Source organism: Hemicordylus capensis, chromosome 3 (genome assembly GCF_027244095.1).
Source record: "Hemicordylus capensis ecotype Gifberg chromosome 3, rHemCap1.1.pri, whole genome shotgun sequence".
Classification (NCBI taxonomy): Eukaryota; Metazoa; Chordata; class Lepidosauria; order Squamata; family Cordylidae; genus Hemicordylus; species Hemicordylus capensis.
The window spans coordinates 323,663,339-323,686,730 of NC_069659.1; the positions used below are offsets into that span (position 1 = coordinate 323,663,339).

A 23,392-nucleotide genomic window follows, 5' to 3' on the forward strand; every position below is an offset into this window, starting at 1 on the left:
TTCTATTCAGAACAGCATCCATGACTCCACACACAGGTCACTATTTCAGATCATACAGGTTGAAGAGATAGCAATTTAAAAAAAACAATTGAAAAACCATGAACCCTACCAGCTTGGGGCTCCTGGGGGGGGGAGTTGTGGCCAGACCTGCCTTGCCCCCAAACCAGCCCAGTCACTCCCCAAGGGGTCAGATGGGGCAGCCACAAATCCCCATTATTCCCTATGGGGGAAATGCAAAAAATAAAAAATAAAAAAATCTTAGAAAATTGTTAAAAAATCACAGGAGTATCCCATTGCTTTGGGATTTTGGTGGTTTTTGCCACCCATGAGTGCCTACCACCCAACCTGGTTTTGTGCCCCTAGATGCTCTGCATAGGGAATAATGAGCCAGTTTGATTCCTCATTATACCGTGTGTAGAACCTTTTTGAGCTAGTTCAAGTTAGGTCCTAATTCGAACCAAACCAAGGGATGTTCAAGCAAAACCAAAACTGAATTCAAATTCGAATCGAACCACCCAGAGCGGTTTTGTGCACACCCCTAACAGCTTGCTTCCTTTATGTGGTGGTGGTGGTGGTAGTGGTTATTGCAAGCGAGTGGTTGGCCATGCATGCACCACTGCATCAGCATGCAAAGAGGCTGGCGTGGTAGCTAGCTGGCTGCCCTGCCTCAAGCCAAGAGGTGAAGTTGCTGGGCTGGGTGGGGAGATCAGGCTGGGTGACCTGTGGGGAAAGAAGACTCTGTGTGTGTGTGTGTGTGTGTGTGTGTGTGTGTGTGTGTGTGTGTGTGTGGCAAACCTAACCAGGAGATGAATATACAGTTAAGAAGCAGGGGCCTTGAGAACTCTGCACCTAGACAGCAGGCTGAGCAAACATACAGCTCACCTGGTCATCAGCTTCACAGTGGTGAGCTGTATTTATTCTCAAATTATCCATTCTTAATCATAATATGCATATATAATACCACTACACATATGCAAATTTTATCCCAAGTGGAGACATTTTTGAGACATTTAGGTGGGGGGAAGCATCCCCTCTTTCCACTTTTCTGGCAATGGATGTTGATGTTTCTCACCATCTGGATCTGGCAACGTTATGTTCTAATCAGAAAGAACCATAAAGGATTCCTGTTTAGGAAGGGACTTTGCCTAGCTCTGGCCATTTGCTTGACCTCCCAGTTTCTGCCACCTGTTGCCTAAGGCTCACTTCCGGAAATGAGCCAGAAGCACAATTCTATCAGGCCTTTAGCACACATCCACACATTCATATTGTGCTCAATGGCTTCCACTTGAATATGTGAACTTTTCTTTGAAGTATTGTGTTTGTAGTACAGTAATGTCAAGTGGTATGAAAGGATATATACAGGAGCGGAGCCAGCCGAGCAGTGGCCTGGGTCTGGCCCTGCCCGGTGGCCCCTCCAACAACATTGCATGTGCATCCCTGAAGCCTCCAAGGGGGCATGGCTCGGGCTCCAAAAGAGCCCTGAGCAAATTCCCCACGCCTGATCTACTAAGAGGCCTGAGCAAGTGTTTCTCCATCCTTTTCAGGCAGCGTTTGCTACCTGAAGGCATCTATTTCCCCCTCTCTCCCTCCAGAGAGGGAGAGGAAGGGAGAATAGGTGCTTTCAGGCAGCAATCACTGCCTGAAATGACAAAGAAGTGCTACTCGGGCTCTTCAGAGCCCGAGGCCACACACCCTTTGCACGTGATGTCACACGCAAAGGGGGCATGGCCTCAGGCACCAAAAAGCCCAAGCAAGTGCTTCCATGTCATTTCAGGCAGTGCTTGCTGCTTGAAAGCGCCTATTCTCCCTTTATCTCCTTCTCTGGAGTGAGAGAGAGAGAAATAGGTGCCTTCAGGTAGCAAATGCTGCCTGAAAAGGATGGGGAAGTGCTCATTTGGCGCTCTTAGTAGCCCGGGCATGGGTGGGGGGAGTTCACTCAGGGTTCTTCCGGAGCCTGAGCCATGCCCCCTTGGGAGCTTCAGTGGCCCTTACCATTGGGGGCCCAGGTTCTTTGAACCTTTTTGCACAATGGTGGCTATGCCCCTGGATATATACATACTGTATATATTTCTCTTCCCCCCTCAGTGGAGTTAATAGCAGCTTTTGAGGAGATAACTTGATTAGAAAAATGGTGCAGAACTTAACACCATATCTTAATGCTGCTACTCCAAACAAAACCAAGGCCCACTTGCTAAAGTACACAGATGTTATGAGATTCAACCATGATTCTCTTGTGGCATGTCTGTTTGGTCCTGAGAGAGGGTGGGTAAGGAAGGGGAAACAGGCTGCATTTTAAAAAAAACCCATACTCCCTGCAAATTTTCTGGAGTCCCCATGTATAGATACAGATTTGAGTGACTCCACTACAGGCGTACACAACATCAGAATATGCAAAGCTATATTTTTAATAACCTTTGCAATTTAGAATGATCAATATATGTAGACATGTGTCTCGTGACAAGATGCACACGTTTTGATAAGGTCTCGGTTGAGTGTCAAAGTGTGACAGCCTGCCCATTATGAAGGTGCTACAATGTATATAAGAATAACCAGGGCTTATTTCTTGAGCCTGACAGCTGGAGTGATGTTTAGGTGTTAACTGATATTTGTGAAATAAAACACCAAAAAATCTAATTTACTTCAAACATCTCAATCTAGTCTGTCTTTTTGCTAAAATGGGAGATATGCATAAATAATCTGATTTTGAGCACAACGGCACCAAAGACACCAGGTTAATTGACTTTGGGAGACATGCATCCATTAAAGTAATAATGAATGACTGCAGAAATAGCAAATTGCAAACTTCACATTTCCCCCCTAAATTGCTGAGTGTTTTGCTTAGTGATTTTCTGCTTTTAGATTGACACAAGCATAACTGATGTGAATAAATCTTTCTGACAGGCCGTTTATGAACAGTCACATCATGCTGGATTTCTTCGTAATATGTCTGAGCTCACTGGAAGGCAAATGGCATTGTAAATTGATAGTTTGTGAGGCAATATGGTTAACAGAAGATATTACTTGAGTTCTTCATCCCCCCACGAACACATTGCAGTTTTCTGTGTCATATAGTAACAAGCAATATAAAGCAATTGATGGTCTAATTGTCGGGCAATTTCCCCCTTCCCCAGTCAAAAGGATTATTCTTCAACAGCTTTTGCAGGGGAACTTTTTTTGACCTTAAAAGCCATTTTCAATGCCAGGAATCAGCCCTGAGACACAGGAAGCAGTCTTAATGCTGAGAGTATCTCTAGGGATGTGTAAAGTGTATTTCTCTCACCACTGCACAACCACAATATATTCAAGATTAAGGAGACAGGGTTCTAAGTCACAAAGTGTGGTTGCCAGACAAGCTAACTGCCAGCCTCTCTTACTGCAGAGATTAAACTTTGGGTAAGTTGATAAGTTGGTGTGCTATGCACGTATTAACTCTAAGCAATTCTTTCACCAATACCTCTTTATTACACTTTTATTCTAAAGATAAAAAAATACTATCCAACAGATGTTACAAGTTAAAACAGTTTCAATGTCAATATATCAGTAAGCAACTGAGGATGGTGTATTAACATTGAAACCGGTTTTGTTTTAACTTGTAACATCTGTTGGATGGTATTTTATCTTTGCGTAATAAAGAGGTCTTGGTGGAAGAACTGATTAAGCTGTGGATAGCAACACATGCCATTAAGAAGGAATAGAAGAAGAAGGAAGGAAGAAGGAAGCCATAAAGATTCACAGCATAGGCACTACCAAGACACCTCTGGATGAAATCTGTTTAAATGAGGCTGCTTATACAGATATAACAACTATTTATATACCACTTTTCAACAAAAATTTCCAAGGCAGTTTACATAGAGAAAAAATAAAAAAATGAAATGGATCCCTTTCCTCAAAGGGCTCACAATCTAAACAGAAATATAAGATGGACACCAGCAACAGCCACTGGAGGGATGCTGAGCTGGGAGTAGATAGGGCCAGTTACTCTCGCCCTGCTAAATAAAGAGAATCACAATGTTAAAAGGTGCCTCTTTGCCAAGTTAGCAGGGCCATGCAGATAGATATACATTAAAGTGTTCTGTCCTGCCACACAGCCAGTTTCTTCAGTTCATGCTTAGCTCAAACCAGCTAAAAATGTTCAGCACCTTACAAGATCCCATTTAAAGAACAATTTAAATAATTCTGTTGTGTTGTCACCTGCTTCTGTGATGTGTACTTGTAATGTCCTAAAGATTGCTTTATGAGAAGAGAGCATCTCCAGCTCTTAGAATTCACAAGTGGTTACTTCCTCTTAAGCCATCTAGACAGCAGGAGGCCGTTGGGTCGAATCCCTGCTGGTGTGTTTCCCACAATATGGGAAACTCCTATATTGGGCAGAAGCGATATAGGAAGGTGCAGAAAGGCATCATCTCATACTATGCTGGAGAAGGCAATGGTAAACCCCTCCTGTATTCTACCAAAGAAAACCACAGGGCTCTGTGGTTGCCAGGAGTCGACACCGACTCGACAGAACTACCTTTTCTTTCCTACTTCCTCTTACCCAGGTTCTTGGCTATATCTCTTTACTAGCAATATGCCAGATGTTATTTAAGGGACTTATCCCCTGTGATTCCAGACCTTACAGCAGTACAGCTTTTCTTGTAACATATGGCTTGGTTTAGTTGCTCAAGTGCTCTGCAGGCCCCATGCTGCAATAAAGCTGATTAGTCTCTGACCTCTGTTTGTGGCACGTTGAAGTCTGGATTGTGTGGAGTGATATGTGAAAGAACTAATGAACGTCAGCAGGAATAGATAGGCACAAAATACCCACAAAACTTTATAAGTTCCAGAAGCCTATGTAATCTGCTTTCCATTCAAGGTGGTGGATTCCATTTTATGGCTGTTAGATATTTCAAACCAAAGAGTTCTACCAGTATAATGCTATCATTTCTTACATAATACAGTGTTCGAAAATGGGGGTGGGTGGGGAGGAGCTCATTAATGAAAGCCACAAGCTCTTCTCTCCAATCCCCCCCCCCCGGCCACACACACACTTTTTAGAGAAATCCTGCTCCCCGTAGCTTTCTGGAAACAGTGGCTGACATACTGGGCGTCAGCCTAATATTGCTGCATTTGCACAATTTCTGTAAAGCAAAATTTCTCATTCAAGCATTGTTGTTGCATTCTAAGACTAAAGAAAAGCTATATGTCATTGGGGACCAACACAGAGATGTTGGTGTTTCCCTGGTATCATTATTCACGATTCCTGTAACAATTTGTCATACTACTTAATATTAAATGTGCAAAGGCTTTTCTCATTTTGTGGTGGATTCTGTATAATGGCAAGTTTCTCTATTACAATAAATGGACTTGGACCAGAACAATTTGTGCAAGTTGCACAAAATTTCCTGCAGGTTGCTCTTACCCCAGAGTAATAGACCAAATGGTCCTTTGGGAACAATGCGTGCTAAAACCCAGAGTCAAAATGCAGTGCTCAAAGTGCAGACCTTTGGAGAGACTAACATTGGAGAAGATTGCCAGCTATATGCTGTCTCCCAAACCCACACTACCTGAGTGGAGAAAGCAGTGCTCAACCCATCCTTTAAAGAGCTCTATTTATTTATTTGATTTCTATACCACCCTTCCAAAAATGGCTCAGGACTAATCAGGACTTTCTATCTGGTCAACGAGGGCTATGTACCAACTATATTAAAAGATGCTGCAGTGTGTCCTTTACTTAGGCTGAGTTCACACAATCACAAGGATCCTAGTCAAAAGGTTAATGAGGACTGATAAGCCCTGTGGAGCTGATTGTGTGAATTTCAAGGCAATTATGGTCAAACTGCTCCAGCATCAATCAATCAAACAAACATTTATTTCGGTCTCTGACCAGCAAAACAAAAGTAGACAAAGACATTTAACAAGCATTAATGAACTATGTTAGTAATCCATCCAATAGTGTACCATTTTAATTAGATGTTAATATCTGTCTGGTTCTATTGACCACCACTCAATTTGGCCACATTATAGGAAATGTCAGAATCCTGGTCAGAGAGAAGAAAATAAACATAAAACTCACCTGACCAGCCTGGGAGATTTCTTAAATTTAACCATGATAGATAACAACCTGGCATCCTGCACAAGAGAGTGCCACCTGGCTATCCTGGTTAAATGCTGATAAACTGGAGCGGTTTGACAGGCCCTGAAAATGTTTTTGTTTGTTTGTTTGTTTGTTTGACAAGGTGCCCGAGTGTATTGTGATGACCCAACTCTAGATTGTCATAGTGTACAACTTATATACCAGAAAATAGGTAGGAGAGTGTGACCCTGCTGATTTTGATAGCATCCCATGGTATCTTTCTAGATTGTCTTGAGGGGACGGGGTTGGGGTGCAATTTTTTGATAGCTCCATCCATACCCAGAGGATAAGTTCAGTAGGTGGTGCTGGGAGGCTACTGCTACTGGACTACCCATGGTCATTGGCATATGGGGTGCTGCCTTCCATGTTTTTCAATACACACTCAATAGTCAGTTAGCTTACTGAATAATTTTGCTTTAAGGTTTTTGTTTGTTTTTGCTGTGTGCTATGTGAATTCTTTTGCCCGTGTTGATGGCATTGTTAATTGCAGCTGGTTACTAATTTTGGTTATGTTTAAGTGTTTGATATTTTATTGCTGAGATGTAGTCTTGTTAGCCATTTAGCTCCTTTTCGAACAAAACTTACAAAGTGATACAACACATGGAAGCAAGGCTTAAGATATGGCTTTAGAAAATACTGCCTTGACAAAACTCAGGAATATCTACCTTTATTACATACAGACTTAGTGCTGAGCTGTTCTTTCCCAACAACTCAAACACCTCCAACCAGTAGGGTTGTGCGAAACGTTTCGGATACAAAATGTTTTGTACCCAAAATAGCCCGTTTTGGGTGTTTTGTATACAAAACAAAACGTCCCTATTTCGGCTACAAAACGTTTTGTTGTTTCAGACCTCCATTTTGTAGTGATCTCTGAGTCAGTCTCCATTTTGTGTAAACTTAAAAAATTCACCAAAAAAAACAGCCCTTTGCCCAATTCCTTTGAAATTTGGGTGGTAGCTTCTACCCATTGAACACTACCACGACCACCCACTCTTTTTGCCCTGGGACCCTTTTTAAAAATCCAAATCAATTTGGATTCGGATTCTGAAAATTCAGCAACAAAACAAAACAGGGGTGATTCGGATTCTGAAAATTTGGCTACAAAACAAAATGGGGGTGTTTTGATTCGGATACAAATTGAAACGAGAAAATTCCAAAATGCACACCCCTACCAACCAGTGGAGTTCAGAAGAAATCAGTCCATTGTCTGGTTTTGGAAGCCCTCATAAGTAAAAGGTGGAAAGTTGGGCAAGCATGAAGTTATTTCTGAAAGGCAAGCAAGGTGGTTGACACTGCAGGAAGTAGGGTCCTGCTGGCCAGTGAAGAAAACACTGTCAGGAGAATACATAGAAGGATCATCATCAAAATAGTTGTTGGGTCTCAGAAGGAAGCCAACCACATTCCCAAGTGTCACTGTGTTGGGCATGTCCTCAGCATGTGGAATATGCAGGAATCCAGTAGTGATCCAGGCAACCAGATCCTAACAAGGGAAGAGAAAAAGAACCGTGTTTTATTTGGTTATCTAAGGGGAAACCTGGCAAGTGGACATGTTGGAAGGATCACACATGTGCAGATTCAGAGAAACTGAGCTGGTGTGGGGAAACAAAGAGTAAGGCCTGGTAGCTGAGAAGCGGGTACATATTTCTCTGGGGTTTGGTATAGCCTGGTAGTTGAGAAGGGTGTGTATATTTCTAGTTTGCTACAGCTGCAGTAATTCTCCATCCCTTTTCTTTGTCCCACAAACAGCAGCCATCACATTTTAGGGATGTGCATGAAACTGGCGGAGGCCGGTTCAATGGCAGGTGGGTGGCTTTAAGGGTGGGGGAGGATGCACTTACACACACACCCCACTGCATTTCCCCCACCGGTGCACATCTCGCTAAAAGCCCATCGGGGTGGCAGCGTACCTCCCTGTCGTCCTGCTCCAACGTTATCCGGAAGTAATCAGAAGTAGCAGCTGCGACTGCATGTGTCGCTCACGAGTGCACATCACATACATCGTGCACATGCACCCAATGTGTGTGTGCGAGCAACGTGCACAGTCGTTACTTACAGTTACTTCCAGATAATGTCGGAGTGGGGCGGCAGGGAGGTACGCTGCTGCCCCAATGGGCCTTTAGCAAGACATACGACATTGGGGAAAACGCAGCGGGGGTGGGTGGGTAAGTGCATCCTCCCCCCCCCTTAAAGTCCTTCCCCCCCCCACCCGCCATCAAACCCTCGAGCCGGGCAACGTTTGAAGCAGTTCGGAGGCCCGTAAAACTTTCCTATCGCTTATCTGATAATATGTTCATGCAAAAAGTACGTTTTAAGTTGTTTTTCTAAGTTTAGATGTATATTTTGTAATGGTATGTTTTCTTTCTTTAACTCTAACTTTTATCTTGCTTTTGGAAAAAGAAAAGGGATTAGCTATGTTGATTAATGAGCAATAAGCCACAGCAGGGAAACTCTTTCTTCTAATCTGCATGGGCCATCTGCATGTGCCTGTGCAATTCGCCTGCACTGAGCTGGTTGTGAGCTCTTAGGACAGTTTCCAAGCTTACATTTACCAATGTAATGTGAAGGGCAATGCAATTTATGTGTATGGAAGAATCGGCAGGGTTAACTATTCCTGTTCTTGCTGGTTCTCTCCTGCATATGCCTCCAAGGGCATTTTCCACCCACTCAAGCATATTTCCAGTCTTGGAAATCACCTAGGATGTTCAAAATGGCCTGGAGGGTATTTAGAAAGCACCACACCCTGACCATTAGCAACACTTGGCTGATCCCAGTGTGAGTTTGGGTGACAGCCCATAAGGCCCGACAGCACTGTAGAGAGATCACAACTCACCTCATTGACTATGGTCTCATTGTTTATGAAGTCAGCAAAAGCAACTGAAGGTGTCCATGGGTCCATCTGATTATAGACACTGGTGCTGAATGGTTCGTTCTCCTTCCGCTTAGTGACAGCCAGCTTGTACCTGATAAGCACAACAAGAGAAGCATTGCTGATCTAAGTGAGTGGGATGCCCACATTCCTAGAGAGGGAGCCCAGTGATAAGCTGCAGTACAGAAATTCCCAGTATGGTGGATGCTTTCCTTCTTCTCCAATATGACTACAGCATTGCAAAAATCCCAACCAAAAATCCTGAGTTTAGCAACAGGACCCTTGCATCCGTCTTCTCATCCCAATGGGCAATTTTTAAACAGAGGAGATGCCTTGGTTCTGACGTGGGAACCTCACCCCTTAAAAATCACAGCTGTGTGAGTATAAGGACTCACACAAGGTACAGGTTATTCAGTGCTAACTGACAGGCAGTTTGCACGTGCTGTGAGGCACCCTGTTTCTCTCTTCATATGTTCTGTGGCTAAGCTCTGGCACTGAAAAATAAACCCTTGACAAAGATACAGCCTTTATTTATTGGTTTGCTTTTCTATCCTACCTTCACCTGGAAGTCCCAAGGAAGCCAACAACAAAATTAAATACAGCATACAAAGCAACAGTAAAAACAAATTAAAAGCAAACCATCAAAGAGTTAAAAGTCAGCATTGCTATGCTGCTTTGGTTGCCCAGTTCCCCAGCAGTGAGAAGTTCCAGGGGGTGTAGAGCAAGTGAAGGCACAAAGAGCAGAAGCTCTCCTACAGATTTTAAGGGGTGGGCAGCAACACACGGATGTCTCCTTAAGAAAGGACCTGGGGCCCAAACCATATAGGATGTTAAAGGTGGCAACTAGCCTTTGAATTGGACCTGGGGAAAACTGAGAAGTGGATGTGATTTGAGTAAGTTTGGAGTAATATGCTCGTATGTATGTATGTATTACATTTATATCCCGCTCTTCCTCCGAGGAGCTCAGAGCAGTGTAAATGCTTATTTTTATCCTCACAACAACCCTGTGAGGTAGATTAGGCTGAGAGATAAATGACTGGCCCAGAGTCGCCCAGTGAGTTTCATAGTTGAATGGGGATTTAAACCCGGGTCTTCCCAGTCCTAGTTCAACATTCTAACCATTATGCCTTAGCATCAGATACAGTTTCCACATACTCCTCAAAGGCAGCACTACACAGAGCATGTTGCAGTAATCCAAATAGGATCTGATCAATGCCTGGATTATAATAGCCACAAGCATTATCCAAGCCTATGTAACATTCCCAAGATTACAGGGTTTTGTCCGGCCCAGGGAATAGATACTCCCAAGGTGGAAACTGGAAAAAGAAAGAGTGATGGGCATACAGACTAAATAAATATGATGAATGTGCACTCCCCATTACTGAAAGTCATAAGACCTTTATGTTTAAGGAGGGTGTTCAACCTATCATTATTATTATTGTTTACACAGTCAGGCAGGTGTTATTGACTGGTTTGTTTTATCCAGACATCAAGTCCTTCCCAAGGACTCTGAATGGATGGCTGAATTTTATTATCAAGGTTGTAGCTGTTATTATTACAGATATCATCACAGAATATAGGCTGTTCCCAGTAATGTTGCTTTTTGTAATTGGCTGATGGTGATTTCTGTGGCCCCTATGGTGTTGAGGTGCTCTTCAAGTTGTTTTGGAATTGCACCCAGGGCACCAATTACCACTGGGATTATTTTGGTCTTTTTCTGCCACAGCCTTTCAAATTCAATTTGTAGATCTTTGTGTTTTGTTATTTTTTTCTGTTTCTTTTTCTTCTATTCTGCTATCCCCGGGTATTGCTATGTCGATTATTTTAACTTGTTTTTCTTTCTTCTCGACTACAGTTATATCTGGTGTATTGTGTGGCAGATGTTTGTCTGTTTGTAGTCAGAAGTCCCATAATATTGTTGCATCTTCATTTTCTATGACTTTTTCAATTTTATGGTCCTACCAATTTTTGGCTACAGGTAGCTTGTATTTTTTGCAGATGTTCCAGTTGTTATTAGTATTATTATTACTATTATTATTTTTATTATTTTCATTTTATATCCCACTCTTCCTCTAAGGAGCCCAGAGCGGTGTACTATATACTTAAGTTTCTCCTCACAACAACAACCCTGTGAAGTAGGTTAGGCTGAGAGAGAAGTGACTGTGGCCCAGAGTCACCCAGCAAGTATCATGGATGAATGGGGATTTGAACTCGGGTCTCCCCAGTCCTAGTCCAGCAGTCTAACCACTACACCACACTGGCTCTAGGTTTGAGCACCTAGAAATTAGTCACCTACCTGCCCCAACTGATGGCTCGCTCCATTGGGTCTGTTTCTGGCAAGTGATCCCCAGAAAAACTGACTATCTGGATCCGATAGCCACGTTTATGGCCCCACTTGTTTGTACTATTGGCTGCAAAATATATGTATCGGGGCATGCTGTCATGAAGGCGGAAGGCGGCCTTGTCCTCAGTATCCAAGACTTTTTTTACCATCCGCATTTGGGGGCGTTTATTCTCTGGACTCCAAGGAATCTTTGCTGTTTGGAAAGTCATGTCATTGGCTATCAGGGAATTTTTCACACCTAGAAAAGGAAACAAATTAGTAACACAAGTGAGAAACCATATTCTTAAGCTGCTTAGTTAGTCTATGTCCACACAAATAAAGCTTTCCCAGACATGGAGATACAGTGATGCTGAATTTCCGTTTGTCATAGGAACATAAGAAGCTGCTATATACCAAGTCAGACCATTGGTCCATCTAGCTCAGTATTGTCTACACAGACTGGCAGCAGCGTTTCCCAAGGCTGCAGGCAAGAGTGTCTCTCAGCACTATCTTTGAGATTGCCTGTGAGAGAACTTGAAACCTTCAGCATGCAAGCATGCAGATGCTCTTCCCAGAACAGCCCCATGCCCTGAGAGGAATATTTTACAGTGCTCACACATGTCTCCCATTCAAATACAAAACCAGGGTGGACCCTGCTTAGCATGCTTGCTACCAGAAGATCAGCTCTCCTCCTGTATCTGCAAAAACGAAAATGGGCAAAAGTATCAGGGATTGGGAGAGAGGGAGAGAGAGCATAAGGAACTACAGAAGCAAGTTTGATGCAAGTATCCTGATTACAGCGAACAGGTAGTATTATTTAGGGCAATGTAATTTTTAGGATAACCACTAGGAGAAAATAATGGATGGTCCGGGGCCATAAATTGGTAAGTAGATGGAAAGGAAGCTATTTATAGCACAGCAGCAACATGATTGCTACACGACTGGTGAGAAAGGGCTGGAGGGAAAGCAGGGAGGAAGGCTGCTAACACTTACCTCCCCTCAAACAGTCCCTCTGCTCTGTTGGAAGTGAAGGACTCTGTGCTGTCTCATGTCTCAATGAAAGAGGAGGGGGACAGATTAGTGAGTCATAGGGCTAGAGGGGTCAAGACATTGGTCATCCCTTCTCTACTGCTCTGACACTATCCCTTTGATATGTAAATTGCTACTCTCAGGGACTTACTTGCTTACTTCCTGCCTTCCACTTCCTTCTTCCCTTTCTTTGCCCTTGCAACACCCATGCTCCTCTCTCCCTGCACCATATGTGCAGAGATGCAGAATCCATCCCTCTGCATCCAGCTAGCTAGCTAGATTAGAGATCCTATCTCTCCACTTCACTATCTAGAATGGAGTTCACTAATAAAGACTCCTTATATTGATTGGAAAGTATGAACTGGCTCCAAGTTTCTTTTACTCTCAGCATACACGCATGCCTCGGCAGACTCTGCTGTGTTGTGCCTCAGTGCACTCTGCTGTAATAGAATGGTATCTCTTACCAGAGAGAATTCCCAACATGCTCCTGCTAGGCGGGTGGATCGCCCGCCCAGACAACTGTCAGTTGCATCTGGCAGCACAGAGGGTCGGGGTCTGAGAACTGTAGCCCACCACCCAAAACTCCCATAATGCACTGCATGAGTATGTGGTGCATTGTGGGGATTTCCCCAACACTGGCCATGGACCCCACAGGGGCTGCCAGGTGACCAAAATATGAGGTTAAGAACTTGCTCTCTTAACCTCATTTTGAAAGAGAGGTCCACAGGTGGGTTTGCTGTGGCAGCAGCAACCACTTGCCTCCCGCTGCTTCTCATGAGCAGGCAAGAGCGATCTGCTCTTGGCTGCTCATGAAAATAGCCTCTAAATATGACAGTAGTCCATAGTTAATATGAACCCATTATCATCTTGTTTACACAGTCAGACAGGTGTTATTGACTGGTTTGTTTTATCCAGACATCGGGTCCTTCCCAAGGACCTAGGATGGCTGGATTTTATTGTCAATGTTGTTGTTGTTATAGATATCATCGCAGAATATAGGCTGTTCTCAGTAAAACTGCCCCTTGCAATTGGCTGATGGTGACCCCTGTGGCCCCCATGGTGTTGAGGTGCTCCTCAAGGTCTTTTGGAACTGCACCCAGGGCGCCTATTATTATTATTATTATTATTATTATTATTATTATTATTATTATTATTATTATTGATAATAATTCAATTTCTATACCGCCTTTCCAAAAATGGCTCAGGGCAGTTTACACAGAGAAATAAAAAATAAATAAGATGGATCCCTGTCCCCAAAAGGCTCACAGTCTAAAAAGAAACATAAGATAGAGACCAGCAACAGTCACTGGAGATACTGTGCTGGGGTACTACTGTGCTTCAAAGGCATAGTGATAAAACCACAGTTACAAAGTAGTAGTGCTGTTTCTTCAAGATCTCCACATGAAGAACAGGCTCTTAATTCAGTAGCAGAATGTGGAGAAAAAATGCTGGGGGTTAAAAGAATAATATAATATTAAAACCAAACATCAACTGTGTTTAATAATTCAAAAGCCTACTATCAAAGTCTGCTTGGGAAGAGGGTGGAGAAGATATGCTAATCTCTGAGACAAGATGCTTCAACTGTGTACAAATTCTGACATGACATACTCTGTTTGAGGCATGTGGTTCCCACCGCTGGTTTTAACAAAACTGGGTGACATCCAGATTAACAAAATGTGGGCGTTTCTCAGTGAGAAGTGTGAGTGCTGTATACTCAGCAGTACTGAGTTCCCGACTTACGCAGCATCAGACCCTCAGGGACATATTTTCAGGTGACACAGAGTGCTTCCAGGGAAAGGAGCAATCACTGAAATTCCCTTCCCCCACATGATTGCTGATGCTGAGCTGGTCAAAATCTTCAGCAGTACCAGGTGTTTCTCATTTAGCAAACCACACTTGGTTAGTCTGCATTTCAGCTGTTTTCTTTCAGGGGAAATTATCATCAGCTTTGACAGATCTCAAACATTTCATTACAATTCCTGCTCTTCCTCCAAGGAGCCCAGAGAGGAACCATACATGGTTATGTTTGTCCTCACAACAACCCCGTGAGTCATAGGTGTATCTAGGGAAAATAGTGCCTAGGGCAAGCACTGAAATTGCGCCCCCTGTCCAAGCATCTGACACCCATCTTTCAGATAACTTTACCGTAATATCAGCTGAAAAATACAAGTCAAGCTTGTTAATCTTTTAATATTTCAAAAACTATTTAGCAGTGGACTTAGCCAGACCAAAAAATGCTGGAAAACTACAAATTTCAGTATGCGGGGGCTCATGAAATACCCAAATACTATTTGGAGATGTACTTGGAAAACTAAACAGAGGTGCCTGTCTAATTCTCTACTATGCATTGTAGCATCACCAGTACATAAGTTTTAAAAATAAATGGAGAATTTGACTTTTCCCAGATACTCTGTAAATAATTAAAGGATATGCAAAGTAAACTGAGTCACTGCTTGGAATATATTCTAGTCTTTCAGAAAGACAGTTAAAATGAGAGAAAGAGAGCAAGAAACTCCCAGTGGGCCTTAATACTAAGGATTTCACACTGATTCAAAGACAAACTCACCATTAATAGCCACATTAGCAAGACATCACATTTAACTCACTTATCACAAGAAGCAAAGTAAGAGCAAATGAATACAATCCTAGCTCATAAGTGTCAGCTCAGTATTCACAAGCCCTGATTCTCTGTACATAGTGCCAATCTGAATATGTGTACAGTCTCTTATATTATATTATTTATTTATTTTTACCTGTAGCCCCTTTGGGGGGCTTCCTAAAGGCTGGCGGAGTTTGCAAAGGTTCCCCCTCACCCCACTGGCCTCTAGGGCCTCGCAGGGACCATTTGATCGTGTGTGGTGGCCATTTTTAAAAATAATCTTTTTTTTTAAGGCCACTGAAAACAAAATGGCCACCGCGCATGCTCAAATGGCCTCTGCAAGGCCTGGCATGACCTAGGGCCTCACAGAGGCCATTTGAGCATGTACAGTGGCCATTTTGTTTTCAGCAGCCATTTAATTTTTTTTTTAATTTTACAAAATGGCGCCCCCTTCAAGTGGTGCCCGGGGCACGTGCCCTGCCTGCCCTACCCTAGATACGCCCCTGCCGTGAGTTAGATGAGGCTGAAAAATAAAAGGCTGGCCTAGAGTCACACATTGAGTTTCATGGCTGAATGGGGATTTGAACTCTGGTCTCTTTGGTCTTAGGCCAACACTCTACCCACTACACCAGCTCTCACTATGACCAGCTGCACATTAAATATACCATTTAAAAAACATTTTAGGAAGTTTCCACCTTCTAACACTGAGAAATGATGAACAATTTTGTAGTCTTAATTATTGTCATACTCAGTTATACTTATAGTATGCTAGCATACCACCTTAAGTGGCGCAGTGGGAAAATGCTTGACTAACAAGCAGAAGGTTGCCAGTTCGAATCCCCGCTGCTACTATATCGGGCAGCAGCACTATAAGATGATGCTGAAAGGCATCATCTCATACTGCACAGGAGGAGGCAATGATAAACCCTTCCTGTATACAACCAAATAAAACCAAAGGGTTCTGTGGGCGCCAGGAGTCGAAATCGACTTGACGGCACACTTTACTTAGCATACTACGGCACCTAAGAAACTGACCTGTGAACCAGAAAGCCCTGAGAAGTAAAACTTTGCCTCTGCCACGAAGCTCACAGGGTAGCTCAGGTAAGCTACAGCTCTAATTGACCTTGGCCCTCATTGGCAATATGGAGATGAAAAGACTGACTGATATGCCTTAGAGGAAGGGCTTATTTAAGGTTTAATGAGATATATGTGAATTACAATGAAACCTTTAAAAAATGCCACAAACACTCTAAATAAGTATTGTTAGAATGTTTTAAAAGATCAAGAGAGAGAAAAGCACTTTCAGTTATCCCTGTGTATCTTTTTCAAATTTAAAAGAAAGAAAAAATCAGTCAGATGTATCTCAATGTCCACGTTTACTCTGACATGATTGCCAGGATTGTAGATTATCATAAGGATCACTTCTTCAACCCAGTTATCAAGTCACCAAAGAAGAGGGATTAATTGGTGTAGCTGTGAGCATGTACCTGACTCCAGTGACTCTGTTCTAACACAGCAGAAACAAATTATTCATAAAATCAGGATAGAATCCTGCAGACACTCATAAAATGGAGTCCTCAAATTGTAACGGCATTGAGAAGGAACCTTAGAATTCCGCTCAAAGATGCAGTTGGAATTTTCATGCTTTTGAGGTATGAATGATTCACATAAAAGATATATGTTCACAGATATTTTCGCTGGGAAAGAAGATCTCCCAGGAATTTCCCAGACTATGGATTTGCAACAGGTTGCAAAGTGTGATGGGATAGTGCAACAGTTTAAAACCGAGAGTAAAGGGTTGCTCAATGCTGCATTGCAGGCTGGTGCTTATTCATACTTTTCATCCCCTGTAACGTATTTGCAAGGCAGGAGGTGTCCATATTCTCCTCAAAACATGTTCATCTGCCCCTCTCTCCTGCTCCATTTGGGCCAATGGAGTTGGGGGTCGGGGTGACATAGAGATTTTTATTGTTTTTAATTTTTCAGCTGACTTGAGCAAATCTGCCAGCAGGGTGAAGCATCACTCCCAAACAAGAATCATTGCATTTGTTTACATCATTGCACCCTTGCACAAATGATCACAGCCAATATATATATTTTTTAAATCCAATGGCAGAGAGGAGGGAGGAACACCAACTCCAGATGAAGTGGTTGCCCAGCCCTGGCCCTGCACTTTCCACCCCTGCCTGCCTGCCTGGAAGCTCTGCTCCACAGGAGTAGGGGAGGTGGGTGGCTGCTGCCTGCCTGGCATCTCTGCCCTGTCTCTGTCTCTGCTCACCATCTCTGCCCACCCAGTGTCTCTGCATCCCCACCCCCACCCTCACGGGGCCATGGTGGGTGGCAGCAAGAGTGGCAGCTCCTCTGGGACTAGGAATCATGGGAAGGGGTCTGGGGCCTGGAGGAGCTTGAAAGCCCCAGGAGGTGCCTGGCTTGTCACTGCTGCCACCACCACTTCCTCTGCCTATCAGTGCTGGGCTGGAAGGAGAGCACAAGGCACCAGGCTGGAAGGAGAGCATGAGAAGGAGAGTGCCGGCCAGGCGGGAAAGATGGGGAGCAACCTTGGCCGGGGCTGCAGGCAGGAGGAGGTGGGCTGCAGGGCTCTCCTGGGAGGTGGCGGTGGTGGCTTGAGGAGGCAATGGATGCTTTGGAAATGTGAAGCCAGTGAGAATGGAAAGGAATGGAAATATTGATATGGGATTGTAAAGGCTTTGGGGAAATTAGTGGGAGTGGGAGAGCTAGGTGACTGTTGAGTGATCAGAGAGAGAGAGAGAGAGAGAGAGAGAGAGAGAGAGAGAGAGAGAGAGAGAGAGAGAGAGAAGGTTTAAAGATTCAACAGCTCCCTACAATGGAAAAGTACTGCTCTTTCCTGCAATGCATTTACAATGTTGAAGGGTAAAAACACATCAATATAATTCAAAGCAAGGCATGGGAAATGTGAACAGCACCCTGCTGACAATGCAACAACACCGATGTGGAAGCATAGGCAATACGGAGGGGCACTTAGTGGAAACGTTGCGGACACGTCGCAGCGCGTAATCTGGAAAATGATCCAGTGTCAGACAGAAATTGCTTTAATTGGAGTTATTTACTGCTGGAGTTATTTACTGAAGAAACTCCCTATATACCCGTCTGCATTTTGCACGCTCAAATTGGATGTCAGAAATATATGGTCCCTGTTTGTGTTTACCCCAAAGGAAAAACTCCAGATAAGGAAAACAATTTAGTTATTTCTCTGTATGTAATCCATCAAGGATGCTCATAGTGAGGCTGTTCTCAGGAGCGGCCAGCCTGGGCTTGGCTACCCATGAGAACTGCTGAGGTCCACACAGATTCCGTCAGTACCATGGCACCAAACCCAGTACCGCAGCCCAGCTCTTAGCCTGGGTTAACAGAGCAAGTGCACCGCTAACCCAGGTCCTGTGATCATGTGTCAGCAGAGGCTGCTGGCAACCCGTGCTGACACAGAGATAAGCACCTAGAGCTCTCTCAGGGGAATTCCCCAATGCACCAGGCTCATCACACAATGCATTGTGGGATTGCCCTGGCCTCCGGAACACTGCACCAGTCATCACTGTGACAACCGTGTGTGCAGCGGTGTGGCTGCAGCCAGTCTGAATTGTCTGCAGAGAAGGTAGACTTAACTCTGTCTTCACCCTGCCCACCTGCCTGTGCGATCATGTGAAAAGCCCCCGTGTAAAGGTCCCAGCCCACTGTGTGGCAAACTGGATTTTAAGGAGGAATATCTTCTTTCACATGCAGCTTTTGTTGCTTTGATCATCCTCCAGTGCCCTGGTTGAAATTTTCCCCCAGCTTCTCCACGTGGACAAAGTATTTGGCAACACAGAATATTTTCCTCCCCATCAATTGTGACATTGATTAGACACAATTAGGAAATCAGAGCTGCAAGCACCAGTGGCAACAAACCTACCCCCCATATACACACAGAGAGAAAGCTGGAAGATTGGCTGGAAGTTACAACTGTGAAACAAACTGCCTGACCTATAACTCCACTATTGGCCTGCACCTTAGCCTCCTCCAGACATTATTAATAAGCCCTGCTGTAGCTATGTACAGCAAAATGGAGGACGAGGAAGTCCCACCCTCAGCACGTCACTTACCCTCACGACCTGCCTCTCACGGTTTTGATGGGGCTTGTCTGAAGAGCCTTCCCCATGGTGGTGGGCACATCTGTGATTGTAAGGTTGGATAGATCCACCCTTGCAGTCATAGATGAACCCCACCATCACAGGGAGGGTTTTCCCCTCTTTAGACAAACCCCATTAAAACCATAAGATGCAGGGCACATGGGTGAGTGATGTGGCAGGGAAGGAACGTCCTCCCCCTTTGCTCCACCATACATGGTTACAGTGGGACTTTTGGATAACATCTGAATCAGTCTCTTCTTGCTCACCTATCAACCTAGATACTCCCTAATGGAACAGAGGCTACTACCTTGGAAGACATTATGCTCTCGGAAGGTCTGCACAGACACCCTAGGCTTCCCTTAATATTCAGTGCTTTTCATTAGTTGTCCCAACATGAGTCCTACTAATATCCAGAGGTTCTTGGAGGAATTTATAAATTAACCAAGATTGCATTCACTCTGTTGTCTGCTGCAACTTTAATTACAAGGGGTGCAAGTCTCTCCTTGAGAACTGCACTCTCACTCGTTGTACGTGCTACTGGAATAGTTAGTATGGGAATGAAGAACAAAGTAATCCAGTCATGAAAGCTGCAACAAGGAGAACATTTGCATAGGTTACAAATTAGACCCAAGAAAAAATATTCCAATCTCAAGGAATAAAAAGATCAAAGCAAGCATTTTCTGTCACATATAAAACAGAACAAAAAGCAGCCACAGGATACCAGCAAGCAAAGCACTGAACAGACACAGAAGAAACTGAATTTTCTAAAACACATGAAACATGCTGCCACTTACCACCAATGTCCATATCCACTTTGTACTGAATGTTGTGGGTGTGAATTGTTCCTAATGTCCACTCTTCAACCCTGTTGCCAAATTCTCGGGCATCACCAAAGTAAAAAGCAGATAGAATGTACCCACTGGCATGTACCTTGACACCAACAGCTCCATTTTGATGAAATACAAAATCCCAGACATAGTCATAATTATCAACTGTAGATATAGATCTAAAAACCAGAACTGAGTCAACCAACCCTCCATATAAAGGAGTCTGTGCACTATCATAATGGCGTCGTATAGGCAACTCAGAATTCTGCTCAAAGATGCAAATAGAATTTTTGCGGGTGACAGGTAAGGATGAATCAATGAAATAGTGCCTGTCCAAATAGGTAGCCAAGTAAGGACAATCCACACCCTGAATGAGTGTGAAGGCATTATTTCCAAGGGTAAAGCTAACATCCATGTACCTGGTCAGCATTGCTGCTGGAGTGTTGGATCCATAGAGGGCAGTTGCATCTTGTAAGCTTAACTCGTAGATGATCCTCTCACCACTAAACCAGATGTCAAAGAGACGTGGTCCCCTGTTAGCATCCATCCCAAAGGCAAAACTCCAGCCCATGAAGACAACTTGGTTATTCCTGATGCTGTAGCGTGGGCCACGAGGCTCATAGTGCAATGGGCCTGGCCCCTTGTGTGGCACCCTCGACTTCAGGGATGAGTATCCACCATCAAGAGGAGGCTTTTTGACTTTAGCTACTTTAATCTGCCCCTGATTGAACTGTCTCTCAATATCTTCCATGTCCTCAAAGTATTGTCCATTATAGAACACCTTCAGCACCTTCCACTGGGAAATATTCCAGCTGCTAACATCCACCTGCACTTCCATTCCAACCGGATGCAAGTAAAAGCCAGAAACATTTTGGAAATGACCTAGCCAGATTTTGCGATCTCCAGATTTTAGCCCTGGAGGCACTGCACGGGAGTAAAAAAGATTGGCTCCATTGTAATCCAGCACCTTGTACATAAAGTTTGGAGCCTTGGGGTATTCCTTATTCTTCAAAAACGAATAGATTTCATTCATCTCATTTTTCAAAAGAAACCTTCGGTAATAAGGCAATTTCCCCCCGTACTTTTGCACTGTGACATCCTGGTGGTATGTTGGCTTTGGAAGAGGACCCACCACATACTCTGTGACATTTGGATCCTCCTGATTTCCAAAATAGACCACAGTCAGAGCTTCTCGTGTGGGCCTGGTCCCTTGATGATCCAGGAATTTCAGCACTTCTGCTTTGGGTGGAAGCTGAAGTACAATGGAATATATGCAATTGTCAGATGGCTTGGCCTGAGGAGGATCTACCAGTGGCACCCCCAAGTTGACTTGCAAGTACCTCTTCACTTGGACCAACTCTTCTGGACATAAGTCATCAAATATCTGGATGTGGACATCATGGTCTGTTTCTTCCAAGCCCACCTGTTGGGCCTGCTTCTCACAAATCATGGGCTTTTCTCCTTTCCTTTGGAAAACCAAAACTAAGATTAAGACGACAGCTGTGCATATAGCTAGGAGAAGACAAGGTAATTTCCATTTCATTTTTATCAGCGTTGTAGAGTGGCTTCCTTGAGTTTTGCAGAACGCTCAACAGAGTGAAAGTTGAATTAGGTTTAGTGTCCCAGTTTGTGGCAAACCACAAGTTTAAAGGGAATGCCTGTTATGCAAGTGCATTTGAAGCCTGTGTATCAAATATCACCTATAGAATAGTTCTCAAGAATCTCATGCAAGACAAGTAATTATGTATTAACACCCTTAATGGCATCATTAGTCAAGTCTGAACACCTTTATCATTTGATGAGTTGCAAGTTAGATAATCTTTAAATTACTCTTAAAGAATATTTTGCTTGTGGAGGTTTGTAAAATGAAGCTGTGTTTCAAGGGGGTGGAGCATTTTTGGAAGCCCTCTAAAGAAAGGAAAGCCTTCTCATGGCTGACTCTTGTTTCAGAAACACCACTTAAGTCCTAACTGAATTTCCCTAAACAAGGTTGTTTCCACACTAGGCCCCTTTTCTTTGGATTTGCCATCCTCTGTTTACTCACTTTAAGAGTATCCAGATGATGTCATATCTAAAGGACTGCCTACGTTAATGTGATTCTACCAGCCCATGAAAAAGGGAGGCTCTGTTATACTTGCCCTCACTTGCTGATGCTCATATGGTGTCCATGAAGCTAGTGGCCTTCCCATCCCCTAAGTCAAGACATTTTACTGTCTGAGGCAAAGGTCAATATGATGCCCTTCCCATCTGCACATTGGTGCTCAGCAAGCCATGCTGCTGGACAAGCAGTGCTGGCATGCATTGGCACTCAAAATATGTCAGCAAGCTGGGCAGTGGTGGCAGGGGCATCCCTAGCTCCTGTGGAGAGAAGGGAGTGCTCCTCTCGTATTGAGCAGCACACCTCAGTGAAGTGCAGAAGGGCGGTGGCAGCTGGCAGCAGAAAGTCCTGTGGGGAATGGCTGGGTTTGCTACCCTCACACTCCTCATCAGGGGCTTATGCTGGAGGCAACTACCTAACCTTCCTGGAAGGGCCATCTCTGCACCAGGCTCTGGAATTCCCTCCTTCAGGTGGGTCCTACCACCCCCTTGCTGCTTCCTTCCCCATGATCCATACAAGCCCAACCCACCCAGTGTCTGCTAAAACCCCATTTATCCTGCCAGGCCACTAGAGTATCAAGACATGGGGCTCTCCAAGGTGAGACTGGTGTTGAGCTGGTTTAATGTCACCTCTTAATAATTGATTCAAGGGGGGGGGGGGGTAATGTGTCAGAAGCTGCCTGTTGCAGACCTGATTCGTTTCCCTCTTTATTGTGCCTCAGTACAGAGGGGAGGTACTTTCACAGTGACCCTGGTACTCTCCCTCCTGACGCTTAGCTCTTCAGCCCTGTCCTCAACAGGAGCCAGGGCAGTCGATCCAGCAATACCTCCTTGACATTCTCTCTCTCTGTGTGCATGAAATAGTCTATCACAATCTCTGCACTCTCATGGGATGCTCACTACTGCTCGCAAAACTGTGCCCTGGGTGCTTTCCAGATTAGACCCTGCAACGGGGTCACCGTGGATCTCGGAAGTGTGTTTCCACACTTCCTGTATTATGACACCACAGTCCCTACGCAGACAGCAGGGTGCCGTTCACATTTCCAATGCCTCATATCGAATTTAATCGCTGTCATATAGAGCTAGGATGTCGTATATCCAACATAAGAAAGTTGCTGACTTGGGGGGTTGTTAGTTTCTGCTAGACTGCTCCCCCTGCTGTTTACATTTCAAATGCGACTTCCCTAAACAGAGAGATTTTGCTGCTGTTGAGCAGCTAGACTGAAAATTGCCCTGGTCACACAAGAGCTTGTGCTGGCCATGTGTGTCACTCTACTTTGCGCCTCCCACCACTCACTGCTGGGCCAAAGAATAACGGCAGCATTGTAGTCCATACTCCACCGTCCTGTCCTTTCCACCTTGTTTTGCAAGTGAGTTGACACACAGACCTCCAT

At 44.2% G+C, this 23,392-nt stretch overlaps 1 protein-coding gene across 1 annotated transcript; it reads right to left on the reverse strand.

Moving 5' to 3' along the window:
- Positions 1-7,049: 7,049 nt before the first annotated feature.
- On the reverse strand, positions 7,050-23,392 carry LOC128350614 (membrane primary amine oxidase-like). The gene is made up of 5 exons (XM_053309007.1): positions 23,296-23,392; positions 19,869-21,488; positions 11,275-11,560; positions 8,943-9,072; positions 7,050-7,592 (listed from the first exon to the last, which is right to left on the reverse strand). The coding sequence occupies exons 1-5, from the start codon at positions 23,390-23,392 to the stop codon at positions 7,308-7,310; spliced, it is 2,418 nt and encodes an 805-aa protein (XP_053164982.1). The 3' UTR covers positions 7,050-7,307.

Excerpts from the sequence above, each read along its gene's own strand:
- LOC128350614 (XM_053309007.1), bottom strand. The coding sequence starts at position 23,392 with ATGGAGGTCTGTGTGTCAACTCACTTGCAAAACAAGGTGGAAAGGACA. Across the intron at positions 21,489-23,295 it reads CGTTATTCTTTGGCCCAGCA|CGTTCTGCAAAACTCAAGGA; the intron begins GTGAGTGGTGGG and ends CACTCTGTTGAG. Across the intron at positions 7,593-8,942 it reads ATGAGACCATAGTCAATGAG|GATCTGGTTGCCTGGATCAC; the intron begins GTGAGTTGTGAT and ends TTCCCTTGTTAG.